Raw genomic sequence first — 26,407 nt, forward strand, 5'->3', positions numbered from 1 at the left:
CTAGAGAGGAGAGACAGAGGTAACTAAAGACTCTTTGTGGGTCATAAGGGACAAAAGGATCAGGAGGGAGAGACTTCTTAAAGCAGATCTGCCTTCAAAGGAAGGTGGAAACCTGGCCGAAAGATAGAGGCAGTCCTAGAGGCAGCTGAATTTCCCTTCAACTTTCTGCAAGAGTTACCACATTTTAACAACAAGATTTATTAAGATGCTGAAAACCTCAAAGATACACCAAAATCTCAGCTCCTCCTCCAAGCTCTCAAGTCTTCAGTCTCTTCATTCCAAACTCTCTACTTTCACCTCTTAAGAATTCTTAATAGTTAATCTGCATTAGTGATGCAGAATTTATTCTACCTAACAAGCTATAAATTAAACAAACCCCTTCAAAAGCTCAGTGTACCACAATTAACAAGGGAAAAAACAAAAACTTTTCTGCATTGTTCTCGGCGAGGGAAGGTGTTTTCATTTTTCTTAAGGAATCTTAATTCTCTGTCAGACACCACAAGAATTACTCAATTAAATGCTCAGATGGTGCTAAGAGACAATCTGCCCTGCGAGCAAGTCCCCAGCCTTTCACCCAAGAGGTAGCTGCATGAATCAGCCAATGCATTACTACATTTATAATGCTGTGATACTTCAAGAAAGGTATTACATACTAAAAGAAGATTTTTTAAATCAACTCCCCATTTAAGAAAAATTAATTAAAAGCAGTTGCCATGATGCAGATGTTTGAGCACAATTTTGATTAATGTAGCTGCCATGAGGACATGGGCATTTATTCAAAAATATTCAGGATAACATTTGGATAGCTGGAGGCTATAGCAACGCCTCCAATCAATACAACTGCGTCAAAGTGTTTGCTTTATAATTATTTTCTCTATATATTTAAACACAGTGCTACTCTCTAGACCTCATCTTTTTGCATTCTCTTCAATCAGAGCTGGACTCAAAAAGCCCAAGTCACAACCACTGAAGAAGCAAATCTTCTCACAGCGTGCACGTTTGCAGCATCAAGAAGAAATCACAGCATGTAAAAGCAACACACAAAAAATAAATTTAGAGATTAATCATTATAGCTTTTTCTGCCTCACAATATTTGCAGTAGGAAAGGAGAGAGATTAAAACATCTGCTCTGATAGTCTAAGCTGAGTTCAAGAAACTTGTGGTTACAAGCTCAGAAAACCCAGGTGAGACAATTGCTTGTGATTTCAGTGGAGATGCCACATGAACAGTGAGTATTACGTCCCGACCAACAAGATGTACAAGCAGCACCAAGGCCAGAAGTGACACCGCACTGAGAAGTCTTTGACAAGTATTTCAACTTAGATAATACCACCAATTTCTAATACATTGATATGTTTAAAATTCCTTTTCATTTCACATCTCCAGTGTTACCTAGTTCACCAAACCTCTTCCCATAACAACTGCCCTGAGATAAGTTCAAAGAGTGGGCTGCTTCAATAGGAATTTCCCTAAGACAGTAACAACTTCTTCTGGAGATAAAAAGCAGAGAATATTACTACACTGCTACTCTTGGTCTCCTTTTCCATGTATTATTTAGAATAATTCGATTCCTTGAAAGCAAAAATTTAAGACAGGGAAAATTCTGGCAATACATGAAGGGAAGGGATTTGCCTTGGTCACTGCATCCGGCATCTCACAGTTGCAGGCACCTACTTGACCAAGCGAGCTGGGCCTGTTTAGCCTAGGGAAGACTGGGAGGAGATCTAATCAACGTGTACAAATACCTGAGAGGACAATGTAGAGAGGATGGGGCCTCTTCTTGGTGGTGGCAAATGACAGGACAAGAGGTAATGGGTACAAGTTGAAACACAGGAAGTTCCATCTCCATGTGAGGAAGAACTTCTTTCCTGTGAGGGTGACAAAGCCCTGGAACAGGCTGCCCAGAGAGGCTGTGGAGTCTCCTTCTCTGGAGATCTTCCAAACCCACCTGGATGCCACCCTGTGCCACGTGCTCTAGGTGACCCTGCTGGAGCAGGGGTTTGGACTAGGTGATCTCTAGAGCTCCCTTCCAACCTTCACCCTTCTGTGATACTCAACGAACACCTTGCTCCCATATACTAAAAAACTTTTCCTAAACTTTTTAAGAGAGAGTAAGAGAGTATTAGAGAGAACATTTTAGGACAGTACTAAAAACCCCAATGATAAAATGGAAGATTTGCTTGCTCTAAGTTCCTGTGACACTTGGGAATTTCTCAATGGAAATTCTCAGAGGATGCGGTACCTCCAGGGGGGAAAGGCAATAGGAAGCCCTCAGCCCTAACCGCACGGCCCACATGGGCAGCGCAACTGCAAAATCTGGAGCCCAGCAGCAAAGCATCTCCAGAGCATCTAGCAGAGTTTCATAGTCCTGACCAGCATTCTCCAGCTTCAGGAGAAGGCAGAAGGAAGTCAGACACCAAATTAATATTAAAAAGCACCAATATGTTATAATTAAATATATCAATATATTATTATATTAAGATACATTAATGCAGAAGATACACATACAAGCTTTCTTCAGTTCACTTTCACCCCATAGCCATGGATGAATTTACAATTAATTTTATTACTTCATTTAATTACATTTTCACCTAATACGTCAAAATTTATTCAGTGACAAAACTGCTTTTAGTTTTAAGCTACACTAAAATATTTGCTTCTTCAAGGATAATGTACAATAACTGAGGAATTTTAGTTTGAGAAAGAGCTTGCTACTATCCAAATAGATAAATAAAATTTATTCATAAAATTCAAGTCTATTGCCAGATACAAAAAATGGGAAACTATATTTAAAGGTTATTGTTAAATGCTTTTAAAGACCCTCCATAAAGTGCATATCTTAGCTCTAATAGCGGACTAAGACAGAACTTTTCTTTTTTAAAGGATGAATTTTAAAGATTTTACAGGTGAATAAATTTACAAAGTTGTTGCAAATATGCAACGCTGCAGAGAAAAAAACTTCCAGATGTTCCTCAAGTGACTGGATACTAAGTGCAACCATAATCGAGAGTATTAGATGTACTTGAATTTGTCCCAATGCCTTTAGAAAGCAATCCCGAAAACAACATTCAGGAGAATAGTTCATAAACAACCAGAAATTACTACTACTTCAAATGGGATACCTTCTTGTTGCAGAATTTAGGAACTAATATTTAATATTTTGTTACGTATCTTCTCATGAATCACACAATAAGGTATCATTCCAGAGGTCTGAAATATTTTGAAGCTCCTGTGAATGTTCTCAGTGACACGGGAGAAATAAACACTTTTATGTATGCAGACTGCATTCATCTTTTTAATACTCTTTTGTGTTCCTACCAAGGCTTTTAGGAGTTTAATTCACTCAATGTCTGACAGTCAAATGCAATTAACAATTTGTTAAAATATGAACAATTTCAACTTGAATGTTTTTGAAATGCAATGCTTAATGAATTATACAAGGAATTGTCTTTCAAATGCCCATGAGAAAAAAAGAAATACAGTATTTTTTTTTTTTTTGCACCTGGGAATGCTTATTCTCCTCCATCTGTAATATTTCTAAATATGTCATTCCTACTTGGTGTTTAAGTTGGTGGATCAGCAGTCTGGGATGTTATCTGTATTATTCTCTCAGTCTTTGTCTACATTTGTTTTTTTCTGATTATTTTTAATATCGCTCGTATCACCAATAATGTGCATAGAGACATTAAAAAACACCCCAGGGTAAGCTAGAGTGTGACTTAGAGCAGCTCTTCCCTGACTATCCGTAAGAAAGTTTTATCTATCTGATTTGTAATCAAAATAGGTCCCTCCCAGAGAGGCAAACCTACCATTTTCTGAGCAAAAAATGCACGAGTGAATAGAGAGGAGCCAACAAAAAGCAAGTACAGCCCCTAACTTAGTCTTCATGTAACCTGTCCCTGCAGCGGCACCTTCAAAGGGAACTTAAATACAGGAACTTGTCTTATCTTCCATAGCATGGACGAACTATGCACTTACCAACAAAATAACCCCACCAAATTTACTCACTAGAAAACTTTATTTCCAGTGCAACAATATGGTGCAAGAAGTCCATTCACTAACAACCCACTGTGCCATATATCTACATATTCAAGATCACATCATTAGTGAAATATCTTTGAAGTTGATACCTTCCTTCCTTCCCGCCCCGAGGTTCTAACACAGACCTCCCTTCTGCCAGGGGCCAAATCCCACCATCCTTGTCTTACCAATTTATTATCAATTTATCATCTATATATCTTACAGACGTGGTCAATTTTGATGCCACTTCAGTACAAGTAAAAGTACATGTTTTTCAACCTGACACCTTTCTCTTTTCTATGTGTTATCACTGAAATAGAGTATGACCTAATAAACAGAGCAAACCTACCCGGCAGAATTCAGCTCAGGTTGTAGCTGATAAGATCATCCAGACAGCTTCCCTACCTCTATTTTTACCTCTTCTAATTTTAGCTGTTTCTTTGCTTTAAATCTGTCAATTGAGACCTTTATGTAAGTTTTGTACAATTTTACTGGGAAAAACACATCTATTTAAAGAAAGAAAATACCACATGTAGCAATATAGTGCTAACACATGAGTTCTGGAGGAGCACGCAGGTGGCACAGTCCTTTTTTTGAGGGCCAGATTTAGTTATTGCTTGGTATCTGCTCACCTCCTACTGACTGAAAACTCAAAGTCTTAACTCTAACTTGGGAGGAATCAAAACTGAGTATGGTAGGTTGTAGAAATGTTGGTGGGAAAAAGGGTTCTCTGAAGGTTCCTAGGCCGACCTCCCTCTCAACACTGCACCATCAACAGATAAGTCCAGCTAAGTGTTGAAAATCGCCAAGGAATTCACCACCTCTCTGGGCAACCTGTTTCAGTTCAAGCACTACCCTCTTGGTGAACATGTTTCTGCTAACATCCATTTCAAACCTGCCAAGGCAGAGTTTTGGGTTGCTCCTTGTTACATCATTCACCAGTACCAAAAAAAGTTTGGCTCCACTATCTTTGTACCTGTCCTTCAAGTCAGCTAACTTTAGAAGGCCCTTTTAACCTCCTCTTCAAACTAAACAAGTCCCACTCCCTCAACCTTTCCCCATGGGCACGTGCTCTAGACTCCAAAGCATTTGGTAAATTTCACTAGACCCTCATCATTTTCTCCATATCCACCTTGAACTGGACACCCCAGAACTGGAGACCCCAGAAAGACCCCACTTGTCCTACTGGACTTCATGAGCTGAGACTGAATGTCTGCTCTATCATCCCACAGCTTCTCAGCTTACAAGTGAGAAAACTGCAGGTGACAGGGCCAAACCTAAAGTTAGGGCATATTATGTGCACTACACCCCACACTGTTCATGTACAGACATTTCAGAAGGCAATCAGGTTAGAATCATAGAATCATAGAATGCTTAGGGTTGGAAGGGACCTCTAGAGATCATCTAGTCCAACCCCCCTGCATACGCAGGGACACCTAGAGCACGTGGCACAGGACTGCATCCAAGCGGGTTTTGAAGATCTCCAGAGAAGGAGACTCCACAACCTCTCTGGGCAGCCTGTTCCAGTGCTCTGTCACCCTCACTGTTAAGAAATTTTTCCTTAAGTTCCTATGGAATTTTTGATGCTTCAGTTTCCGGCCATTTCCTCTAGTCCTATCAGTGGCCACCACTGAAAAGAGACCATCCCCGTCCTCTGCACTCCCTCCCTTGAGGTACTTATAGACACTGATTAGATCCCCTCTCAGCCTTCTCTTCTCCAGGCTGAACAGGCCCAGCTCCCTCAGCCTCTCCTCATAGGGCAGATGTTCCAGGCCCCTGATCATCCTTGTGGCCCTGCGCTGGACTCTCTCCAGCAGCTCCACATCCCTCTTGTACTGTGGAGCCCAGAACTGGACACAATACTCCAGATGCGGCCTCACCAGGGTTGAGTAGAGGGGCAGGATCACCTCCCTCGACCTGCTGGAGATGCTCTTCTTAATGCACCCCAGGATCCCATTGGCCTTCTTGGCCACGAGGGCACACTGCTGCCTCATGGTCAACTTATCATCCACCATGACACCCAGGTCTTTCTCTGCAGAGCTGCTCTCCAGAAGGTCGGTCCCCAGCCTGTACTGGTGTCTGGGGTTATTCCTCCCCAGGTGCAGGACCTTGCACTTGGCCTTGTTGAATTGCATGAGGTTTTTCACCGCCCAGTTGTCCAGTCTGTCCAGGTCCCTCTGGATGGCAGCACAGCCCTCTGGGGTATCGGCTGCTCCTCCCAGTTTCGTGTCATCAGCAAACTTGCTGCGGGAGCACTCTGTGCCTTCATCCAGGTCATTGATGAATAAATTGAACAGGACTGGACCAAGGACTGACCCCTGGGGGACCCCACTAGCCACAGGCCTCCAACTAGACTCTGCACCGCTGATCACCACTCTCTGGGCCCTGCCATCCAGCCAGTTCCTAATCCATCTCACTGTGCACTCATCTATCCCACACTTCTGGAGCTTGCCCAGGAGGATGTTGTGAGGGACGGTGTCAAAAGCCTTGGTGAAGTCGAGATAGACGACATCCACCGCTCTCCCCTCGTCTATCCAGCCGGTCATTTCATCATAGAAGGCTATCAGGTTAGTCAGGCAAGATTTCCCCTTGGTGAATCCATGCTGACTACTCTTGAGCACCTTCTTGTCCTCCATGTGCCTGGAGACAATGGCCAGTATGAGCCGTTCCATCACTTTTCCGGGGACGGAGGTGAGGCTGACTGGCCTGTAGTTGCCTGGGTCCTCCTTCTTGCCTTTTTTGAAGACTGGCGTGACATTGGCCTTCTTCCAGTCTTCCGGCACCTCCCCCGTTCTCCAGGATCTTTCAAAGATGATGGAGAGCGGCTTAGCTATGGCATCTGCCAGCTCCCGCAGCACTCTGGGGTGCATCCCATCAGGGCCCATGGATTTGTGGGTATCGAGGTTCCTTAGGTGCTCTCTGACCCAATCTTCCTCTACCCAGGGCAAGTCTTCCTCTCCACCAGCTTCTTCTCTTGTCTCTAGGGCCTGGGGCTCTAAAGGGCTGCCCTTGGTAAACACCGAAGCAAAGAAGGCATTGAGCAACTCTGCTTTTTCTGTGTTATTTGTAACCAAGGTGCCCATCCCGTCCTCCAGCGGACCCACGTTTTCCCTGATCTTCCTTTTGCTGTTAATGTATTTGAAGAAATTTTTTTTGTTATTTTTAACGTCCCTTGCCAGGTTGCCTTCCAGACGTGTCTTAGCTTTCCTTGTCGCATCTCTGCACTCCCTGACTACGTTCCTGTATTTCTCCCAGGGGGCCTGTCCTTTTTTCCACATTCTGTATACCGCTGCCTTCTGCTTGAGCATTGCCACAAGCTCCCGGCTCATCCACGCAGGTCGCCTGCCCCCAAACTGTCGGGCACAGTTTGCCTTCTTGTCCTTAACATGTCTGAAGATGAACAAGCTTCATGAGCTCTCAAGGGACTGGGGCAAAGCTGATCAGGATAATTCCCTGAACTTGACTAATTCCCTAATTCCTTGACTTTCTTAAAGGCGAGTACAAGATTGCCTCCATACAGACATCAGGGCCCCTCTCTCAGTTGTCCCGATTTCTCACAAATGATAAGCAGGGGTTTTCCAATCACATCACCCAGTTCTTTCAGCACCCTCAGGTGAACACACATCCAGCCCCAGATTTGAGCATGTCCAGCTTTGCAAAGTCCCTGTGAGCTCTGGGCAGTGAAGGGGCTCCTCAGCGCGGTGTGCGGCTGCTACTCTTCTTCCTCCTGCCTATCCTCCAGCACCATCCTGTAACTACTAACTCTAACCATACACACTCTAACACATACACACTCTAACCATACACCATCCCCACAGCCTATAATTCCACTCCACCAGTGTCCTGCGACTGGGCTCAAACTTGAAGTTGTTCTTTTTGCCCAAACTGTGCTTGTTAATGCAGAGACGTCGAGAAATTCAAGGTGAATCAGAACAATGAACAAGAAAATGCTTAGCAAGAAAATACGGAGACGTTCAGTACATCAGAGTGAAGGGAAAAACATGCAAAAAAATAAGGTCTGATACAATGTATGTGGGACTGTTGCTCTAGATAGCCCTCTGGAATTACGCCCTAGGCTTTAAATTCACAGAGTTTGTTAAGAGGCAAAACAGTGAGCTTAGCTCACGAGCAAGAAAGGAGGTGTGAAACACCAAATATCTTCTTTCTTATCTATCATAGAAACATTATGGTTGGAAAAGACCTTCGAGATCAATAATAGTTTAGAATAAGAGAAGAGCAACCACTAAGAAAACACAGAAATTTGCAGAAAAAAACAAAATAGCTAGGATGACAGATCATTTCAGAGGCCTAGCAGATAAAAAGAGAGTCCTTGGAGAAAAAGGAGCATAGAATTCGGTGAGGGAAGCATGAATTCCAGCCAAATGCTAGCGTGAACCACACATAGCGACGAGACACTCGGCCGAGCTGTGTTTTCCTGCAGATCAAGTTCAAAGTGATTGATACAGCAAGGCTACAGGAAGGATGTTAGGGGAACAGCAATGCCCGGGGAGAGAGGAAAGGCAGCGCCAGGGCCTGCCTGTGTGTGAAGTGACGGCACGAAGGCCGCCAGGCCGAGCACGACGGCGGCCCCGCAGGCCCCGTGTCCTGGAGGGCCTGAGACAGCACCAACACGGCAGGCCTCAAACAGGTATGGAATGGGACACAGGGAAGGGTGTTGTCCCGTTGTGCCTTTCCATCTTTGCTGACTAGCAGGCAGGGTTTCCTGAAGCAGACGCTGCTTTTCGACAGAAAAAATAATGTGTCTCGCATAAATGGAATGCGCTGCTGAGGGATGTAGTTGAGGGACCATCAATCCCCAAGTCCTTGAGAGCACAGTTTCATCTCTCCAGATCCAGCCTCAAAACGTACAGCCTTCTCAACTAAATTCCTCTCCTGCAGTAACCTTCCTATCCCAGGAATCTGCACAAGGACACTGAAAAATTAACAAAATGGAGAGAGCAGGGAGCATGGCCCTTCCTTTCCTTCTGGGTCAGCTGCTGGGGAAAATGAACTTCGGCTTGCTCTTTCTCTTGCCCTCTTGTATATTACTCACAAAAGTCACAAAAATATTAGCAGATAGATATAAAATATTTAAATATATATATATTTTGTTAACATACATCACACCCTGATCTATTCACAGTCGAGTAAGCATTAGTCTCAAATTGCAGTCCTTTATTTCTGCCAACCTGGGAAGCTTCTCAGTTTGGTTTGAACTTACTCATCTTGGGGCTATTTCACTTGGCTAATTCCTTTGTGGAAAGTTATGCCAAAGGAGACAACAGCCTGGAGAATCTCTCCAAGTCCACAGGGCCGGTAACAGCTACTCAGAGGGAGCTGCGGAAGAAAAACTGCTGTGGTTTTTTCGTTTTGATTTTTGATGTCTTGCAATACAGTCACAATATACTATTATAGGAAAACTGCACAAAATACACTTACCTGATAGCATCTTGGGGGCACATTTTCAGATGTGACAAATGGGTAGTTAAGAAGCTGGGATTTTGTCATAAGTAAAGAGCAGGTATCAGCAACAAGCACAAGTATTTTTCAAAATAGATCTGATGGTTACATGACTGACAACCTAACTGAAATTCAAAACACAGTGATTTAATAAAAATAAAATGTTCAGCCCTTAGACGGAACAGAAGCAACTCAGTAAGATGCCAACACTCATATGTTTATTCCTCAAAAGACATAATCTTTGACCAGAAAAGAGAAACTGAGGGAAAATATAAATCTACCACTTCGATAACAGCACTAAGCACCAGTACCTATAATTTGAAAGCATTGAGCAAACATTAAAGTGGTTAGAATATCCTTGCTTTTATGTCCTTTCTTCATAATAGCCACAGCAGAAGACCCAGGCCAGCTGACTCCAAGCCCCAGGCAGGTTCTTAGTGCTGTACAAACACGGGCAGCAGCTCAAAAAACAAGGTATTAATAAACTTAAGAGCTCTCAAGTTTAGAGAATTCTCTTAAATTCAACATAGTAATGACAGCACAAGAATGATTGAAAAAAATAAACTCGAATACTATAATATTATCATACAAACCCAAAGAAGTGGGTTACGGCCTGTAGCATTCATAGTATTTTTCCACACAAGCTTAAATGCCCTAGAATGAATGTCCTAAGCTATCTGCATCTTGCAAGTCGGTCAATACCTTGAACACAGCAGTAATTTTCTTAAGAGCTAGTGTTAGAAATACAGATGTGATCTGCTAGAATATTAGGGCATGGGGAACTAAAAACATGAATATCTTGACATTTTAATAGCACATGAATTATGAAAGAAAATGGACTGCCTGAGATAATCATTTAAAATGAAACCTAATAATCTTAATTAATTTTCAGCTCAAATGTCGCTAATGTAAATCAAGGAAATGTAAGTTGACTTTGACTGTAATTAATCAGTCAATCACATTTCCTTGTCCACCTACAGTTTATCTTGTTAAACCAGTTACAAACCGTTGGCCAAACCCTACAGTTTGGCCAGCAGGAACGAGCAGAGGACAGCAACACACACCAGACACTGCACTTGCTTCTTGTGTAAATTAAGTTGAATCCCATTCAATATTCCTCACTGAATTTTAGATCAATTCATCTGTTTGAACATCAATTAAAAAAAATGATATTTGAAACAGTATACCAAAATACAGTACCACATAAACAGTAACCTAAAGAACATAATTATGGAGAACTTCATAAAGCTGCTACGTTGCTATCCATATTAAAACTACATGGAAAATCAAGTAGCACGTAACTGCAATAAAATTCTCTCTCTGCATTACCCTGACATTTTTTTCCTCAGTGGCAAATGCTTTACTTACCTGCCAGTAGTAAAAGTTTATTTTGCACAGCAGCTTTCAAGTCAGTTCTACCTATTGAGAAGCATCTGCCACAAACCAAGAGGGATACCCGAGTTACCCATTTTTGAGACACGAGACTCTTTCTCCCAGGTCACAAGACACGTGTGGTTGGGGAAGTGACTGCGCGAGCCCTGCGCAGGCGAAGCCCAGAACAGCAGCATCACTCTGCACAGCGACAAAGTGCCCCGCACGGCCAGGGCTCTAAGTGCAAAGCAGTGCAGGAACAAGAACCTCGCAGATTATTATGGCTATAGGTCATTTCTGTAATAGCAATTTAGAACACAAGGGAAGACATCAGCTTCCTCCCCTCCTCACTGAAATGGAAGGTCAAAGACAAGGGAAGACCAAATACCAAATGAAAAAAGAAAAAAAAAACACAAATAGAAGAGAGGAAAGGAGACTGCAGACAAGTAGCAAGTGAGGGGCAAGGCAAGCTATGACTATGAAACAAAAATCAGCACTAAAGACTAAGCATCTCAGGAGTTATCCTCAAGTTAGCTAACCTATTCCCAGATTTTAGGGAACGCACTATACCAAAGAAAGAGGAGGGGCAGGAATGGCACAAAAACTTTTGCAAGGGCTGTTCATGGAGCCCTGGCTTGCCTGCATTTATCCCAACCACACAGCACCGTAACACACAGGACAAGTCGCAGTTCTCAGCTGTCACAGTAAACTGCATTTTCCAGTGGTAAAAAGAACAGAAATTATAGCAGGAAGCTAAAGAACTGAATTGCAAAGCCCAGCCTCACAGGTTGGCCAAATAAAACATCTGCAAATCAACCATTCCCTGGATTTGGACTAACAGCTTTGAGAACAGTGCCCTACTGCATCAGGCTCCACATATGCACCTCCTAAGCAAACATTCTGCCCATTTTTAAGGGCATTCTGCACAGAGGGACAGCTGGAGGGTGAAGAGGAAACGGTACAAATCTCTCACAGGGCTAAGCTCTGCACCAATCCATACAGTTCACCATGAGCTTGATTTCAGAAGGAATTAAAAAGAATGGGGGACTTTGTCCTATGAAAAGATTAATAAAGGTACTTCATGTGTCTCAATAACTTAGGCGAAGACTAAGTGGACTGATCTGGCCCTTTTACATGAACTTCAGCTTTTATTTTTTCCTTATTTTTTGACCTTTTCCTACTCCAACCTTTGGGAACTGAAGGGGACTAGAAGTGTCCAGTTCCCCAGTTATGGGGAGGTCCCTTAGGTTCACGCATCCCAGAGAAGCCTTTTCAAAACACTGGGTGTCATGTTATTGCATGGTGGTTCCTACACAGTTTAAAGGAGAATTTACCTGCAGTCCTTCCTAGAAGGACGGGGAGGTGGTGCTGGAAAGCAAACATTTACCCAGCAGTACCACCAGCTAAATGTAAACTGCATATATTCACCTGAAGGAACATCAGGAATGCAACGAATTCTCCTGACCAGACAGTACAGTACATACAGAAAAAACAAACAAACCAACAAGCAAAAACTTTTCCCTAAAAAACTAAGCATTTATTAAGGCTTTGCTCCCAGATGATGCTATTACCTCCCTTCCTGTTGCTCCCTGTTGCTTCTGCTCTTAGTTTCCACATGACAAAAAGCAACCAAAGAAAAACAGTAGCAACTTGAATTCAGCTCCTTCAGAAAAAGCAGAAAAGAGGATGGAGAAACAAGAAGGTAGAATCCTGGAAACCCAAAGGAAAATCTCATAAAAGACTAGAGAAAAACAAGAGGAGAAGGCAATATTAAACAGGAATAATGGAAAAATAAAATCACACATTGCCACGAAGAAAAGGAACCCTGAGGGCAAACTGGGGGCAATGCAGGAAGACACCAGGAGCCCCAACGGGCGCCCTGCAGAAGAGGGTGGTGCTCGGCCTGGGGAAGCAGGAGCGACTCCCCACGCTGCTCAATAACCATTCGTGCTGGTTACTGCTCTGGGGGCCTCCAGCAGCAAACTGTGCAGTTTGGTCAGTGCATCTGACAGCTCTTCTGTTCTTTCAACAGCGTTACAAAGATTGCGCTGCAGTGGGAAAACACGGGCTACTGCACTGCTGACCTAGGGTATCAGAAAGAAGAATCTGATAAAACACTAGATCTTTAAAACCTGACTGAAAAAAATGTTGAGGGGAGTCATGAGAGTTTTTTCCTTTCCTTTTAATGTGCATTTAAAATTCAGCAGAAAGCAGCTGGAATCCTGGTGCCTACACGACCCTGGAGAATTGTGAAAACAGCCACCAGAAGAATTTTAAAACGCTGGCAACTGCAGCATTATCAGCCACAGTGTAGATAATGGTTTTCTGATTGCACAAATCAATTTTCATCACTCACAGCAATTATGATTGCTCACGGTAGATATAGCAGGCTACGCACAACGCTGCAAGCAACACATTCCAAGAATATAAACAGAACGGATGCTGAGAAAACAGAGCTGCTTAATTTAAAACCAACTACAATTCCTTGCTTTGTGAGGATGTCAGTAGCACCTAACCACATCTGAAAGCCTCCACTGGCTCCTCTGCCCATCACCTCACTCCTCACAAGCTCATAGCTAGGACATGAGGGAGGGCAGAGCCCCAAGGGCAACACACAGACGGGCAGCGGGAAGGAGGTTCAGAGTAAAACCAGGAAAAGAAAATCAAGATGCAAAATAAGGAACTTTGAAGAGCTCTGATCCAGCTTATTTAGGAAACGCAGCCATCCGCACCATATTGATAGGGCCAGGGCTGCGGCACACGAATACCCAGGTTGTTTACAAAAGAACAAACTCTTCTCACCAGATGCAGGCATGCCAACACAGTCAGAATCTCATCTTTCTGAATAAAAGCCCCGTGAGAGCGCTGCTGCAAACCTCAGATCGTTAGCTCTGGAGTCTGTTTTGGGTTTCCCTCATCTTCAGGATTGCAGCAGGAGACAGAGAAGAATGTTAAGATGTTTAAAATTTCATTTCCAGGAATAGTAATAAAGGCATCTGAGCAGCATTCTAAGGCAAGAACCACCACAAAGAACTCTAATAAGCTTGATCTGCTGCTTGAAAGATATATGGAGTCTGCCTCTGGAACAAAGCAGATGAGCTTGGTAGAACAGCTTTAAAATTTGTGCTACAAGGGAGAGAAATTTTAAATCCTGGTGACAAGACAATATTAACACATCACAGCAGAAAACATTCACAAATAACATGCCATGAATAGTGACTTTAAACCATAATTGTGTTTACTAAGATGACACAACACAAAGAACGGACAGCTGGTAACACTCTAGACCTGCCTTTTCCTTATTTTCTTTTTTAAACTTACCAATGTGCTACTTCAGCACATTTGAATACCAAGATACTAAAAAGGGCAATTAGGCTTATATATATCAGTGTACTGTAATCACAGCATCTTACAGAGTCTCCTGAATTTTTATTAATCAAGAGGAAGAAGAAAGAGCAGCAGGATGAAAGCCAATGCTAAGGACACTCCATTTGCCCTCTGGACACCTGCAGGAGATTCAGCTGTACAGTTAGAGTGAGAACACCCAGCCCGTGCTGGAGTGGCACTGCGAGGCTCAGGGGGAAATGCCTTTGCTCCTGGTTACACATATTGGTATCAGCAAAACACAGAGTTCTGTATGTTTTTTGCAGCCTTATGTTTTTCTGTACTCAGTTGAATATGTTGCCCAAATAGATAAAACATGCATTGAATGGAAAAACATACATGAGCTAAGGTAGGGGGGTTGTTCAGAAAGGAAGGCAACTGTGCCAGAGAACAGGATGGCCCTTCTGCCCCATGCCCTGCGCGACTGCTCGGACACACGGAGAGGAAGGGGAAGGAGAAGGGCATTCCCAGGCTTTCCGTCAATGCCAAAACATTGCATTTTTTTTTCCTGAAATAAAGAAAAACATTTTTGCTGTAACATGTTGAAAGCTCTGAAGCTCAGCAATGAAGCTAAAATAGCTCTAAGGATGCTGTTCCAATGCTACCCACCTTATAAGGATTATTTAGATATGAAAAGCTCCCTGAAGAGCACTGAATTAACAGTGCAGTCCTCCTGGAGTTGCACTTAGCTGCTGGAGATGTTTTGCGAGTATTACCCTAGAAATTTAAGAAAGTCACTTGCAAAAAAGGAAGACAACAAGCTTTTGTCCTGGCTGAATAGTGGAGAAACAAGGGACACTCGTCCCGACCATCTATTCTCACAACTCCGTATTCATGTTTCATCAGAACTGTAACCAAAATATCTAAGAATAAAAAAAGTCTTAAGGGAAACAATATTTTTTCCTGTTTCTTCATCATAAGCTTGAAAATGAAAATGTAACAGAGCAGAAAGTCAGCAGTTGAAGGATGAGATTTCAGTGCTTCTTGAAGGTGACATTCCTTCACAAATGCAGATGGAAGGAAGGAAGAAGCCAACATGCTATTTCTCTGGGGGAAGCTACGATGTAAATGACATGCAGGGGAACTGAGACATTCATTTCATCAGAGGCTACCGAAAAGCAGTAACCATAACTAATCAGATTATCAATTGGGTATTAAAAAAGAATAGAAACTGCAACATACAGACAAAAACATTGAATTCAGGCATCAAGCAAGTTGAGAATAAAAAAATCTAATTTGATGAGCTCTACAGGATGATTTTGAAATTAAAGTTGTTTAAACATCTCTTTTGGCAATCATGGTTTAATCTTCTAGAGGTCAAAATAAATCGCACCCAAAGCAGATCCTTCTGTTTCCTTTATCAGTGTCATTTCCTCAGCACCCACCTCTACAACCACTCACATGGATGCCTCAACCCCCCCTCCTTCTGTTCTCCCCACTGGGGGAGGAAAATCAAATCTGCATTTATCAGCTGGAGAAGCCGAGGCTCACCTAGAGTATGGAGGTGGTTTGCTGTGAAGACAGACATGAGCAGGGCTAGGGACAGAAGGCAGAGGTGCCTGAGGGGAAATGCTGTTTCTCTGCAGGAAGCCCACAGCTGAGTCGGGAGCAGCGTGTGACGAAGGGAGGCTGCACTGGACACAGGCTTCTCCACACACTCGGGGTGCAGCCACCACTGCTGGGAGCTCCCTGAAATTCCGCAGTTACAATTCACTACCACAGTTCAGAGGATGCCTTGGCAATGAACACAACCACAAAGGGTTATCTGTGTTCAAACATCCGCTCAGCTGAAAAAAGGTCAAATTGATATCATGAATTATTAAGTCTTCAGACATTATCTTCAGATATGATTGACAAATACTCATTTAATTATCACTCATTTGCAAAATATTTATTTTGAATCTATTAAATCAGTATGCAAGGACTTGATCCCAAAGTCAAAGGCAATTTGTAACACTTCATACCAAAATTTCACTACAGGAAAATACTGCAATTTCCATATGTGTCACTTTTAGAGGTCACCATGAAAAATTAATGTAGGCACCTTTGGGCAAAGTGCAGCATCTCCTCAAAAAACATAAGAATATGAGAGCATTTTGAAGCGAAGTATTATTTTTAGACTTTCAGGAGGTACGTTCCAAATTTTTGGAAAGCTAGATTTTGGTATCAAGCACATTTGAAGTATAAAAAAAGACAGCCCTATATTAGTAAACGTATGTGTGTATTCTTAAACACAGACTGAATCCTGCAGTGCTACCACAGACGCTGTATCGCCTAAATGCCCTGTTAACGTGGGAAAGGCCAGGGCAGGCTGCGGTGAGGAGCCCTGGGCCGCTCCTGCCTGCAGCCACCTCCTCCCAGCAGAGGCACCGGGGCCCAGGGCCTCGTGCGGGGCCACCCGCCAAGCCTGGATCCCGCCAGGAGCCCCGAAATCCCCCCGGCGCCGGGTGCACCCGCTGCTCCCTGCGCACACAGCGACGGGCCGGCATCACCTGCTGCAAATGGTGAAACACAGCAGTTGTGAACTCTTTGCTCAGCAAATGCAACCGCTGGGGCTAACGCGCGTTATGTCCATCTTGCAAAGACGCTCCGAATTCTGCACACGCTGCTGGTTGCACTGAGAAGGTCACGGATGGGTGAACAGGCTAACCAAGCCACAGGACTCCCTCCCTGTTACGTGTCCAGGACAAAGAAATATTGATTTGATTATATCCATTTGATTACACTACATGCCAAAAAGACAGAATTTAGGACAGCTTAAAACAATTTAAGCGCCGTAATACCTGGAATCATCAGCATATTGTTTCTAATAACCAAAATGTACATGACAGTTCTATAGAGGCATGTACGTATTATAAGTATATATAATAAGCAGTATATATACTAATAACAGCATATATAATAAGCAGTATATATAATGCTTATAAGTATTAACTTAAGTATCGATTTTAAAAATATTTCACAAGTAGTTCGGAATCAGTGATTTCTGTTTTCACCATAAAACTTGAACATGGAATTGTGATTCTGTCTTAAGAAACTTTTTGAAATTAGTAAATCGTTATTTTAAAATATTGATGCCATATTCCTTCAACTACCAATTTCTCTGTTCACTCATGGAGCATAAGGAAATGCAGAAACTATGCAAACACACAATTATAAAAAAAAAAAAAATATATTTACAAGTAGAATTTGGATATGTTCACATTTTTCAAGTGTTCACAGACCACGGTGACTTCTAAACTAAAGATAAGTCATTTGTTTCCTAGGAGGAGTGTAACTTTATTGAACTCCCAAGGCAATTTCAGTTGCAGCCTCCTCACACAAGAGACACTGGAAGAACCTGTGGGTGAGCAGACCTGCTCAGCTACGTTTTTACTCTTCTTTGGGTTTGCAGAATCACAACCAATTGTTTATGAGGAACAATTTTAAGTCCTGTGTAACAATCAAACAGAGGTAAGAAGATACAGCCTAGAGTAGCTCTCCTGAGACCTTCCATGAACACAAGGAACTGCACAATCCACAAACTCCAGCCACTTGGAAAGACCTAGCCCTGAAATCCTGCCTGAACTGCAGAAATTGCAGGGATCTAAAGCAAAGGTTCCCCAACACCTTCCACTGAGTCATGAGAAGTGACCAGAACTGGAACACTTTTACCTTCACCATTGACCCTGTGACTCATCTTCAGGGTGCCGGGTACTTCACAAGACGTCCCCAGCAATATTTAGTAATGAATCTAAAGGGATTTGGAAACCACTGGTTTCAAGTATTCACAAGAGGCACAGGACAAATTCCTCCTTCACTCTCATACACCCCTCTCTCCGTGAAATTATTTTTCACCTGATCAGAGAATCTGTCATCTCCAGCCTAATCCATGAGCCTCTGGGCTAGGAAAGGAAAAGGAAACTCAAGGCATAAGTTCTCAACAGAACATGGCACAAGGAGAGAAAATTATAATGCTGTTTGGAGGAAAGCACCTTGCAGAGATGTGATGTAGGCAGATCTCAATTCCTGAACGTTTCCTTTTCTCTGCACAGAAGCATGTGAGAGTGAACAACAAGTTGACCTCGAGGCAGCAACATGCCCTTGTGGCCAGGAAGGTCCATGGTAGCCTGGGCTGCATTGGGAAGAGCGTTGCCAGCAGGTCAAGGGAGCTGATCTCTGCCTCTGCTCAAAAATCCTATCAGGAATGTGCATCCTGCCATAAAGCAAGTAATCCATACTGACAAATACAAAGGATTTGCAAATTACCCAGGAGAGCTACATTACTTTTATAACATGCAATACAATCAGTTTTCTGTGGCATTTGAGTCTTCCAAGACTATGACTCTAAGAAAATAATGAATAAAGTGATTGATGCAATAACCCAAAGAGGAAAATAAGCTCATGAAATACAAAGCCATAAAGTATAAAGCTTTGTTACACTGATTAACTTACCCAGTCAAACACAAGTTACTGTCACCCACCTACAGCCAAACTCACAACACTCCAGGATTTTATTAAGCAACTAGCCAGATGAAAATTGTAGCACAACCAGACTACACAGTTTGCACTGTAAGCTCTTAAAACATCAAATGCTTGGGAAGGTTATTCTCAGAATGACTGAGTACTGGTGGGTGCAAGAAACAAGTATAGGAAGATGTCAAAATAAAAGCAAAACACAATTTATCTAACTAGTACACAAGCACTTCTGCTTTTGGAATTGCTACTGGACAGTCAGTGGTCGGGCCGATCCACCGAACTGTCCCGACTGAGCACAGTTACCTCACGCTCCTGCTCACAGGCACTGCCCAAACTCCTCCTGGCAGATGCTGATGCCCTCTAGAACATGGCTGTGTTTTTTGCATTATGTTGGATGTTCACAGCTGAGGATCCCAAAGCAAATCTGGAGGTGGAAACAGCATCTTATCCTGACTCCTGCTCTAGTTATCTTCCTACTCCACAGATCTGGAAAATATCTTTACCGGAAAATTAATGTTCTTAAAAACAGAACCCCTTCCTCACTTCACAATACTTAACACATCAGGACTCTTCTAAGGCACAGAATAGCAAAACCCTCCACTCACTAAATGAGAAATACCGCCATATTTAGCTGCATTGCAGCTTTAACCTCCGTTTTACAATTAAAATGACATTTAAACGTCCTTTAATTATTTATATGAATAAGGATGTGAAAGATTGCAGAAATTTGGCTTTGCCTCTAGTAAGGTGCACCATAGCCAGCCCTCATCGCGGGGGGCCCGAGGGCTCCCTCCCAGTGCAGCCGGGCTCCCGCGCCCGCATTCGCAGCACCCGAGCACGGGCGCCGAACGGAGGCTGGGGAGTTAGTACTTCACACTCAGAATGCAGAAGTACATAATTGTGATCATATCACACTCCACGGGCTACTATTATGGGCAGTTTGTATCTGTTGATCTAGTTCCTTTTCTCTAGCTGCTAAACTGTTTAATATAGCTAAAAATCTTTTCTTTTTGCTGGTTTTAGGCTCTCCATTGCTTGCCCTTTTAAGAAAACAATACTAGTAAATAATTGCCTAAGGAACACATGTTGCAGCAGCCATATTCCAAAGGCACTAGCAAACACATGAAAGTGTCTGAACTCCTGATTTAGGCAGCTTGTATGTTTTTAAACCCATTTCTGTTTCAACAGGATGTCTGCTTCATGGTCTTAATTCTTCTGTCTGTTTATTTTACATACACGAAACCCAAGGGCCTCCCAGAGCTGCCTTGGTCGGAGCGGGGATCACAGCTCGGGAAGGGAGTCGAGCCAGAGTAGCAGCAGGTTTGCACAGGACACCACAAAAGCAGTATGTCCCTCACACCAAAACAGTAAATCTGCCAGAATCTAAACTGCAAGTGTTGCACTTTAGGATAGTATCACAGAATCACAGAATTGTTAAGGTTGGAAGGGACCTCTAGAAATCATCTAGTCCAACACCCCTGCACACGCAGGGTCATAATCCCAAAACATGAGATGCAAAAATATAATGTGATGTAGTCAAAAGTGGACTGCACTGTTGTCTGTAATGAGCCATGCAGATAAATATATGTATATACACACACACAAATATATATATATAAGCACTCACACAGTAGTGTTCTGTTGTACTGTATTTGGGGATACATATTGTCTGATCATGCAATATAAAGGAGCACAAACAGTAATGCCTACTGGTGTTTTTAAAGTCTCTTAGAAATTTGGTATGTGAACTATGAGGGGATTAGGTTTAACACCTATGCAGAACATGGCAAAATAAGAGGGAACTTAATTCTACAAATGCAGTCCTCCGTTAGACTGATGCTTCTTTAAAATGGGCCTAATCGTATCTACATTTATCAAATTGCATTTTTATATTATACAGTTCTCTGCCCTTAACTCGTACCATGTGCAAGCACATGCTCATAGATCAAAGATAATTTTTTCAAGCAGTAAAGAGAGAGCCATTTGATTAGCAAAGAGTAGGATGGCGAAGTATATAAAACCAGATCCCTCTGAAAGGCATGGATTACTTCCCCAGCTGACGGATAATACGACATCAGGGTGATTTTTATCCTTAAAAAGAGGCAAAATTAACAAGCCGTTGAACATTAACTGTGAGACAGCCTGGTCTGATCCATGTTTTCTCCCTATATTAAGATGTTTGTTAATCATTCACTCCACAATTTTCCGAAATGCTTGTTCAATCCTTTACAAAGTGTTCATTTTCTCTACACTCAATTACACACAGAAAATGTCTGCGGCTGCCTGCGGAGCCGTGATGCCAGCAGCTCTCACAGCTTGCCATCCTCGAGGACAGGCGCAGTGCCTGCTATGACTGGGCTTTGCATCTCAAACTGTAATCACTTTCCACTTCCCAACTACAGTACCAGTTATCTCCATATCCTTAAAGCCTCCCAATGCCTGGCCAGCTTGGAAGACCCCGACACAGAACATCATGGATTTACTCAAGGGAGTAAGACCTTTGCAAACTGCCAAGAACGAATTGTCACTGCAAGTGTGTAACATAATGAGATACAGTACAAAAAAGCATATACATTACAGTGTCCAGATTCTAGAAAACCAATGCAGTAAAATGAAATCTCTTTATCAGGAAAAAAGCAACATGAAAAACTAAATTAAGCAAATGGAAAATTAGTAACATATTTACATTGCAAAGGATAGAAAAAGGCTTGTATGTGGGCCCAAGTAGGGTAAAGAAGTAAGCTTTAATGTAAACACTTGCAGGATAAAGAAAAAGTTAATCAGAAACAAATTTAAACGAGATTTCACCAAAAATCTTTTTTTCCTGCAGTGTTGTAGCAAGTTATATACATGCCTAAGGATTCCAAAAAAAGCCCTAGCATCAGCACTGCAGGTGAAATTGCAACTGGCTCAATCTACAGAATAGAGAAACTGCAATTCCAAAAGGCCCCTCTGAGCAAAGGATGAAACTCAAAAGGAAAAAAAAAAAAAAAAAAGAGGCATTTTATTGTTACTGGGCAAGAAAAAGCATATGTGCTTACTACATCTGCTTCCACCCTAAGTTGTTATAACCAGATCAAAGCAAGGGAATAAAAAAGAAAAAGGAAAAAGAAAACATTTTTGAAGAGTCATTAACTAAATCAGGGTTTATTAAAGGAATGCAGGAACTGAAAAGCAGCTTTACAACTCTGCAATCACTAGCTGGATCAAACATCAAAAGCCCTTACCTCCGCATTCATGTTCCTGGCTTCTCTCCTTGCTGCTTTTTCTTTCAGTCTTTTCTCCTGGAACAAACAATAAGATTAACAGTTTTAAAATCAAATTCTGGGTGCTTTTCTTTCAGTCTCTTAAGATTAAACTGCCTTGATATTTTTAATGCACACACAGTATCTGGTGGCAGTCATCCTACACATTATTGATGAGAATGACAAATAAGATATGACTGAGGTATTATTCAATCTTCTTGCTCTTAAAGGAAATCAAAAACACAAGATTGATTCAAACATTTTATCGTCACCAAGGCACATAACGCTTAAAGGAATCATGCAGTTAAGTATTTTGGCATTTGCCTGAAACAGGTTAATGGAAATGACACCAAGAGATCATGCTTTCCATATTTTTTCATTGACTTAATATGAAACCAAATCCATTTACAAAGTAAAACAGCAATTTCACCAACTTCATTACTGCTAAAAACAACTGTGGAGTCAATATAATTTATAATTACCTATTTCATGAAGTAAAAAGTGCAGGCAAGGCCACAAGGCCTTAGACTACACCTAAAATATGTTAGCTGGAAGAAAATCATGCAGCTTCCTTCTTAGTGATGCTGACAATATTGGTATAGAAACCTTTTTGTTAGCAGGAAAATTCTTGTGCCAATCCAATACTGCCTCTCTTTTGTTTCTGTGGACAACACAAGCCATTTTCAGCGGAGCACATTTAGAGCCAAAGTCCATGTAAAAGGTCACAATACTGCAACAGCCCTAAGGGACAACATCTGAGCAGGGAGCAGGCTGAAGACCTGTCACCCTTCGGCTCACCGGGGCAGTAATGAGAACGCAGCAGCTCCAGCAGCCCTGGAGAGAAAACAGCCTCCGTGAACACAACAACCAAGCCCCGAAAGGGCCCAGGAAGCCTGTGGGAATTACTCAGGTCCAAGGTAATTACTAACACAGACTGAAAATAAGGTTCCAGCCAAAAGTTATGTCGTCCTACACGCGCCAGACGATTCAGCAGTGAGTTAGGAATTACAAGACTTGGGCATTAGAAAACTGTGGCTCGTGGCTGCCCGGCAAGCTGGCCAGGACGAGCAGAGCTGACAGCGCCGCTCGGCCGGCTGGCACGGCCCCCAGCCAGGGCGCCCGTGCGGCAGGCGGCGCGGGCAAGGCCCAACCGCTCACATTGCTGTCTGAAAAAACATTATCTGCAGAACATCAGACCAGTTAGAGCTCGAGAGCACGGAAGCTTTAGGAGAAAGATAAGCATGAAGGAAAGAAGTCGTTGCAGGTAGGTGATAAATGATATTACAAGCAATACAATGACATTACAAGAAACATAACCCCTCTTCAAAGAGAACCTGCACAAATTGGAGGCAGGACTTTCCTACGAGAAGGATGCAGAGCCTGAAGCAGCTGTACGAGCCTCCCCCATCATCTCTAGAACTAAGTGATGGAGAGGCAGAGGGGAGCAGGCTGCGAAATGCACAGCACATCTGTGAAACAGGAGAGCTTCCCTAAGGAAATGCCAGGGCAGCACGGAGAGCTCCACGGTCACAGCAGACCCAGCGGACAGACTGCACAGCCGCATGGGGGGAAAGACTTGGCTTCTCTTTTGTCCTCAAATATGAGGTAGGTACCTTTAAGAAAGGAGAAAAGGGAAAAGGGGAAAAATAAGCCAAAACAGTCGATGAATTAACTTCTCCCAAGCAGAACACCAGTAATACAGACTTCAGGAAAGATAAAAGGGTATCAGAAAGGAGACTGTCATATTCCAGACGGAGATAATAGGCTTCCTTTCCCACTCTTTCCCATTCAGTCTGTAAATTGTTTAGTTATACAGTCTTTGCTCCTTCAAGTCAGACTCGGTCTCTTAGTTTTCTGCAAAAACTCTGATCTTTTCCAAATGTTACCTTTCAAAAAGTCAAAGAGAACAGAGATAGAAAACAACTCACCAGATAGACAATACAAAACAGGATAAAGCAGTTTTTAAATTGGATAGTAGAAAAAAATTTAAGACAGGAAAATTCTAAGGCATATGAAAAGATGGTGTCTTAACCACAGCCACAGGCTCAAGCCGATACAGCAGCAGCTGAAGTTCTACTCGAGGGATTTACAAGACAGCCCTGCAAAGACGGGGTTGCGAAAGCACCGCACTGAGATAACGCCATGGAAGGGAACAGTAGGACACACAGAATAATGCATATAAGTCTCTAAAGAACAGCCAAGACACAAAGAAATGATAATGTTAATAGGTGCAGAAACAGAAATGAGAAGGAATATAAAAGAAAAACAAGAAATGGCAGAATTAGATGGAGTGATGCCACCAGGGTGTTTTTTTTGAGAAGACTTGCTTCCTCATAGACATTAGCATTCAGCTGGAGGAAGAAGTGCAGTTCAGGAGCCAACCCCCTGAGCAGCCCCGCTCTGCAGTGCCCAGGCACTGCTAACACCTCCAGCTGCAGAGCGGGGTCAGAGGATCCCGGGAGAAGTGGGGCTGGGAGGGAGCTCAGGGGTCCGGCCCATCCTCCTGCTCTGAGTGTGACCCAGATGCTCAGGGCTTCATCCAGTCGGGTCCCAAAACCCTCTGAGGACAGAGAGTGCCCAGGGCCACCGGGGCCCACTGTCCCCACGGGGCAAAGCTGCTCCTGGCAGCCGCCCTGAACCTGCCCTGGTTCAACTCGTGCCCGTTGCCCCTGGTCCTCCTGCCACGCAGCGCTGCGAGGAGCCCGGCAGGGTCTTCTACCCCACCGTGCAGGTACTGGGTTACCAGGAATCTCTCTGGCACAGCCAGAAACAAATACCCAGCTCCAAAGTTTCAGGTGATGATTTTGATTCGCATGTCAGTCATTCCCCCATTTCTACTGCTAGGGAGAAATACAGGAACGTGCTGAACACACATGTAAAACCACTGACAAAAATACATAAAAAAAGGCTTAACCAGTCCAACAGTTTGATATTAATTTACTGCATGTCAATAAATTCTCTTCATCTATTGCCTGCACCTAACTGTTACCTAACTGTTGAGCTGCCTGATATTAGTTTTTATACACAGACACAACCAAAAACTCTGGATTTTCTTGGGAAAAAATCTATAACATAAGAATACAAGATTTCATCATTGTTCTATCAAGCAATAAATCCTAACTTGCAAGAATAGCACATAATTTAGAGATGCAGATCAAATTCACTAGGGAAGGAAAAGAGAAGATTATCTCTCAAGGTACGAACACTTGACTATATATGCTACTGGCTGACTGTATCACACAGCTTCATCAACCCAGCGCTGTGAGGCTCTCAGATAAAGCTCCCCAACACCACAATCTGATTAGATACCTCTTGCCTACAGCAGGGAAGCCAAGTATGTGGATTTTGTTCTGCACTTGCACCTGGGTAGCTCTCCTTTGCACCCAGGGAGGTTTGTCACTGCTTCCCCACTATTTTCAACAGCCTAAGACCTACTCACTTCTTTCTTCGGGTTATCAACACTGACCATAGGAAAAAAGCTAAACTAAAGAGCAAGGCAACAACTGTAGCTGATGGTTTCCATCCAAGAAACCAACTTCTAGCCTCTCTGGAGCAAGGATCTCTTAAAGACAGTGGTGAGAACATGCGTTTATCTTTTAGGTCAGCAATGCAGGCAGGTTTTGCAGAGTGGCTAAAGCAGATCACCTACACACCAGTTAAGGAACGATTTGGATATATCATGAACTGTAGGTTCACGGACTTATAAGGCAGCAGAAGCCACAGGACCAGCCTGCCGGAGCAGCACCATGCAGGAAGGGGAGCGAGTGCCGTTTCTGCGGCCACACACCCACCCTGGGTTGGGAACATGCCCACCCTGTATTTAAAAGTTCTCACAGAAGGACAGTCCCCCACAAACCTCCAAAACTGGCAGCCGTTACCAGGCAAGAACTTGTCCTCTACACTGAACTCTGAATACACTTCTCTGATTTTTAGCCCCTGGAACTACTCCTCCGTTCTCTACCACTAGGAAGGACCCTCTGTCCAGGTCCTCACACATTTAACTCCAGCAGGAAACACTGATTTGAGATGTACCAGTCACTGCGGTTTTGGTCCACTTAATTTGTGCCTTGTTAATTTTACTCATCTAGTTGATTGAGCATAATGTTTCCGCACAAATTGAAAAGCTTGAAAAGCAGAAATTTCCATGTATTCCACGGACAGATTTAATCAATCAGTTTCCCGTCTGATAAAAATACATAGGCGCTCGCATTTCACAACATGTTTCACAAGTCTATGCTGGTTGGCATTATATTCCTTTAATTTAGTTCTTTATTAAAACATGGGCTAACTGCAGGCAAAGTGACCAGACTCTTTTCCTTACAGGTATTTGCATGGCAATTCTCTAACTCTTCCAGAACTCTGCCATTCTGTCAAGATGGAAGACGAATTAACAAGCAACATTTGCATTCAGGTATCTTTAGCATCTTTAGTTCCTCAACCTGCCTCCTAACCCTGAAAAACTCCTCAGA

General features: G+C 42.9%; 1 protein-coding gene across 1 annotated transcript in view; it reads right to left on the reverse strand.

Moving 5' to 3' along the window:
- The window catches only part of DDX10 (DEAD-box helicase 10), a 146,811-nt gene that overhangs the window by 29,853 nt on the left and 90,551 nt on the right, over positions 1-26,407 (reverse strand). Inside the window, exon 16 of the mRNA XM_088522229.1 lies at positions 21,921-21,977. Coding sequence (XP_088378355.1) covers positions 21,921-21,977 — 57 coding nt within the window. The remainder of the gene's footprint in view (positions 1-21,920; positions 21,978-26,407) is intronic.

Source organism: Tinamus guttatus, unplaced genomic scaffold, assembly GCF_059628265.1.
Source record: "Tinamus guttatus ecotype Peru unplaced genomic scaffold, ASM5962826v1 Tinamus_guttatus_pri_ptg000150l, whole genome shotgun sequence".
NCBI lineage: Eukaryota > Metazoa > Chordata > Aves > Tinamiformes > Tinamidae > Tinamus > Tinamus guttatus.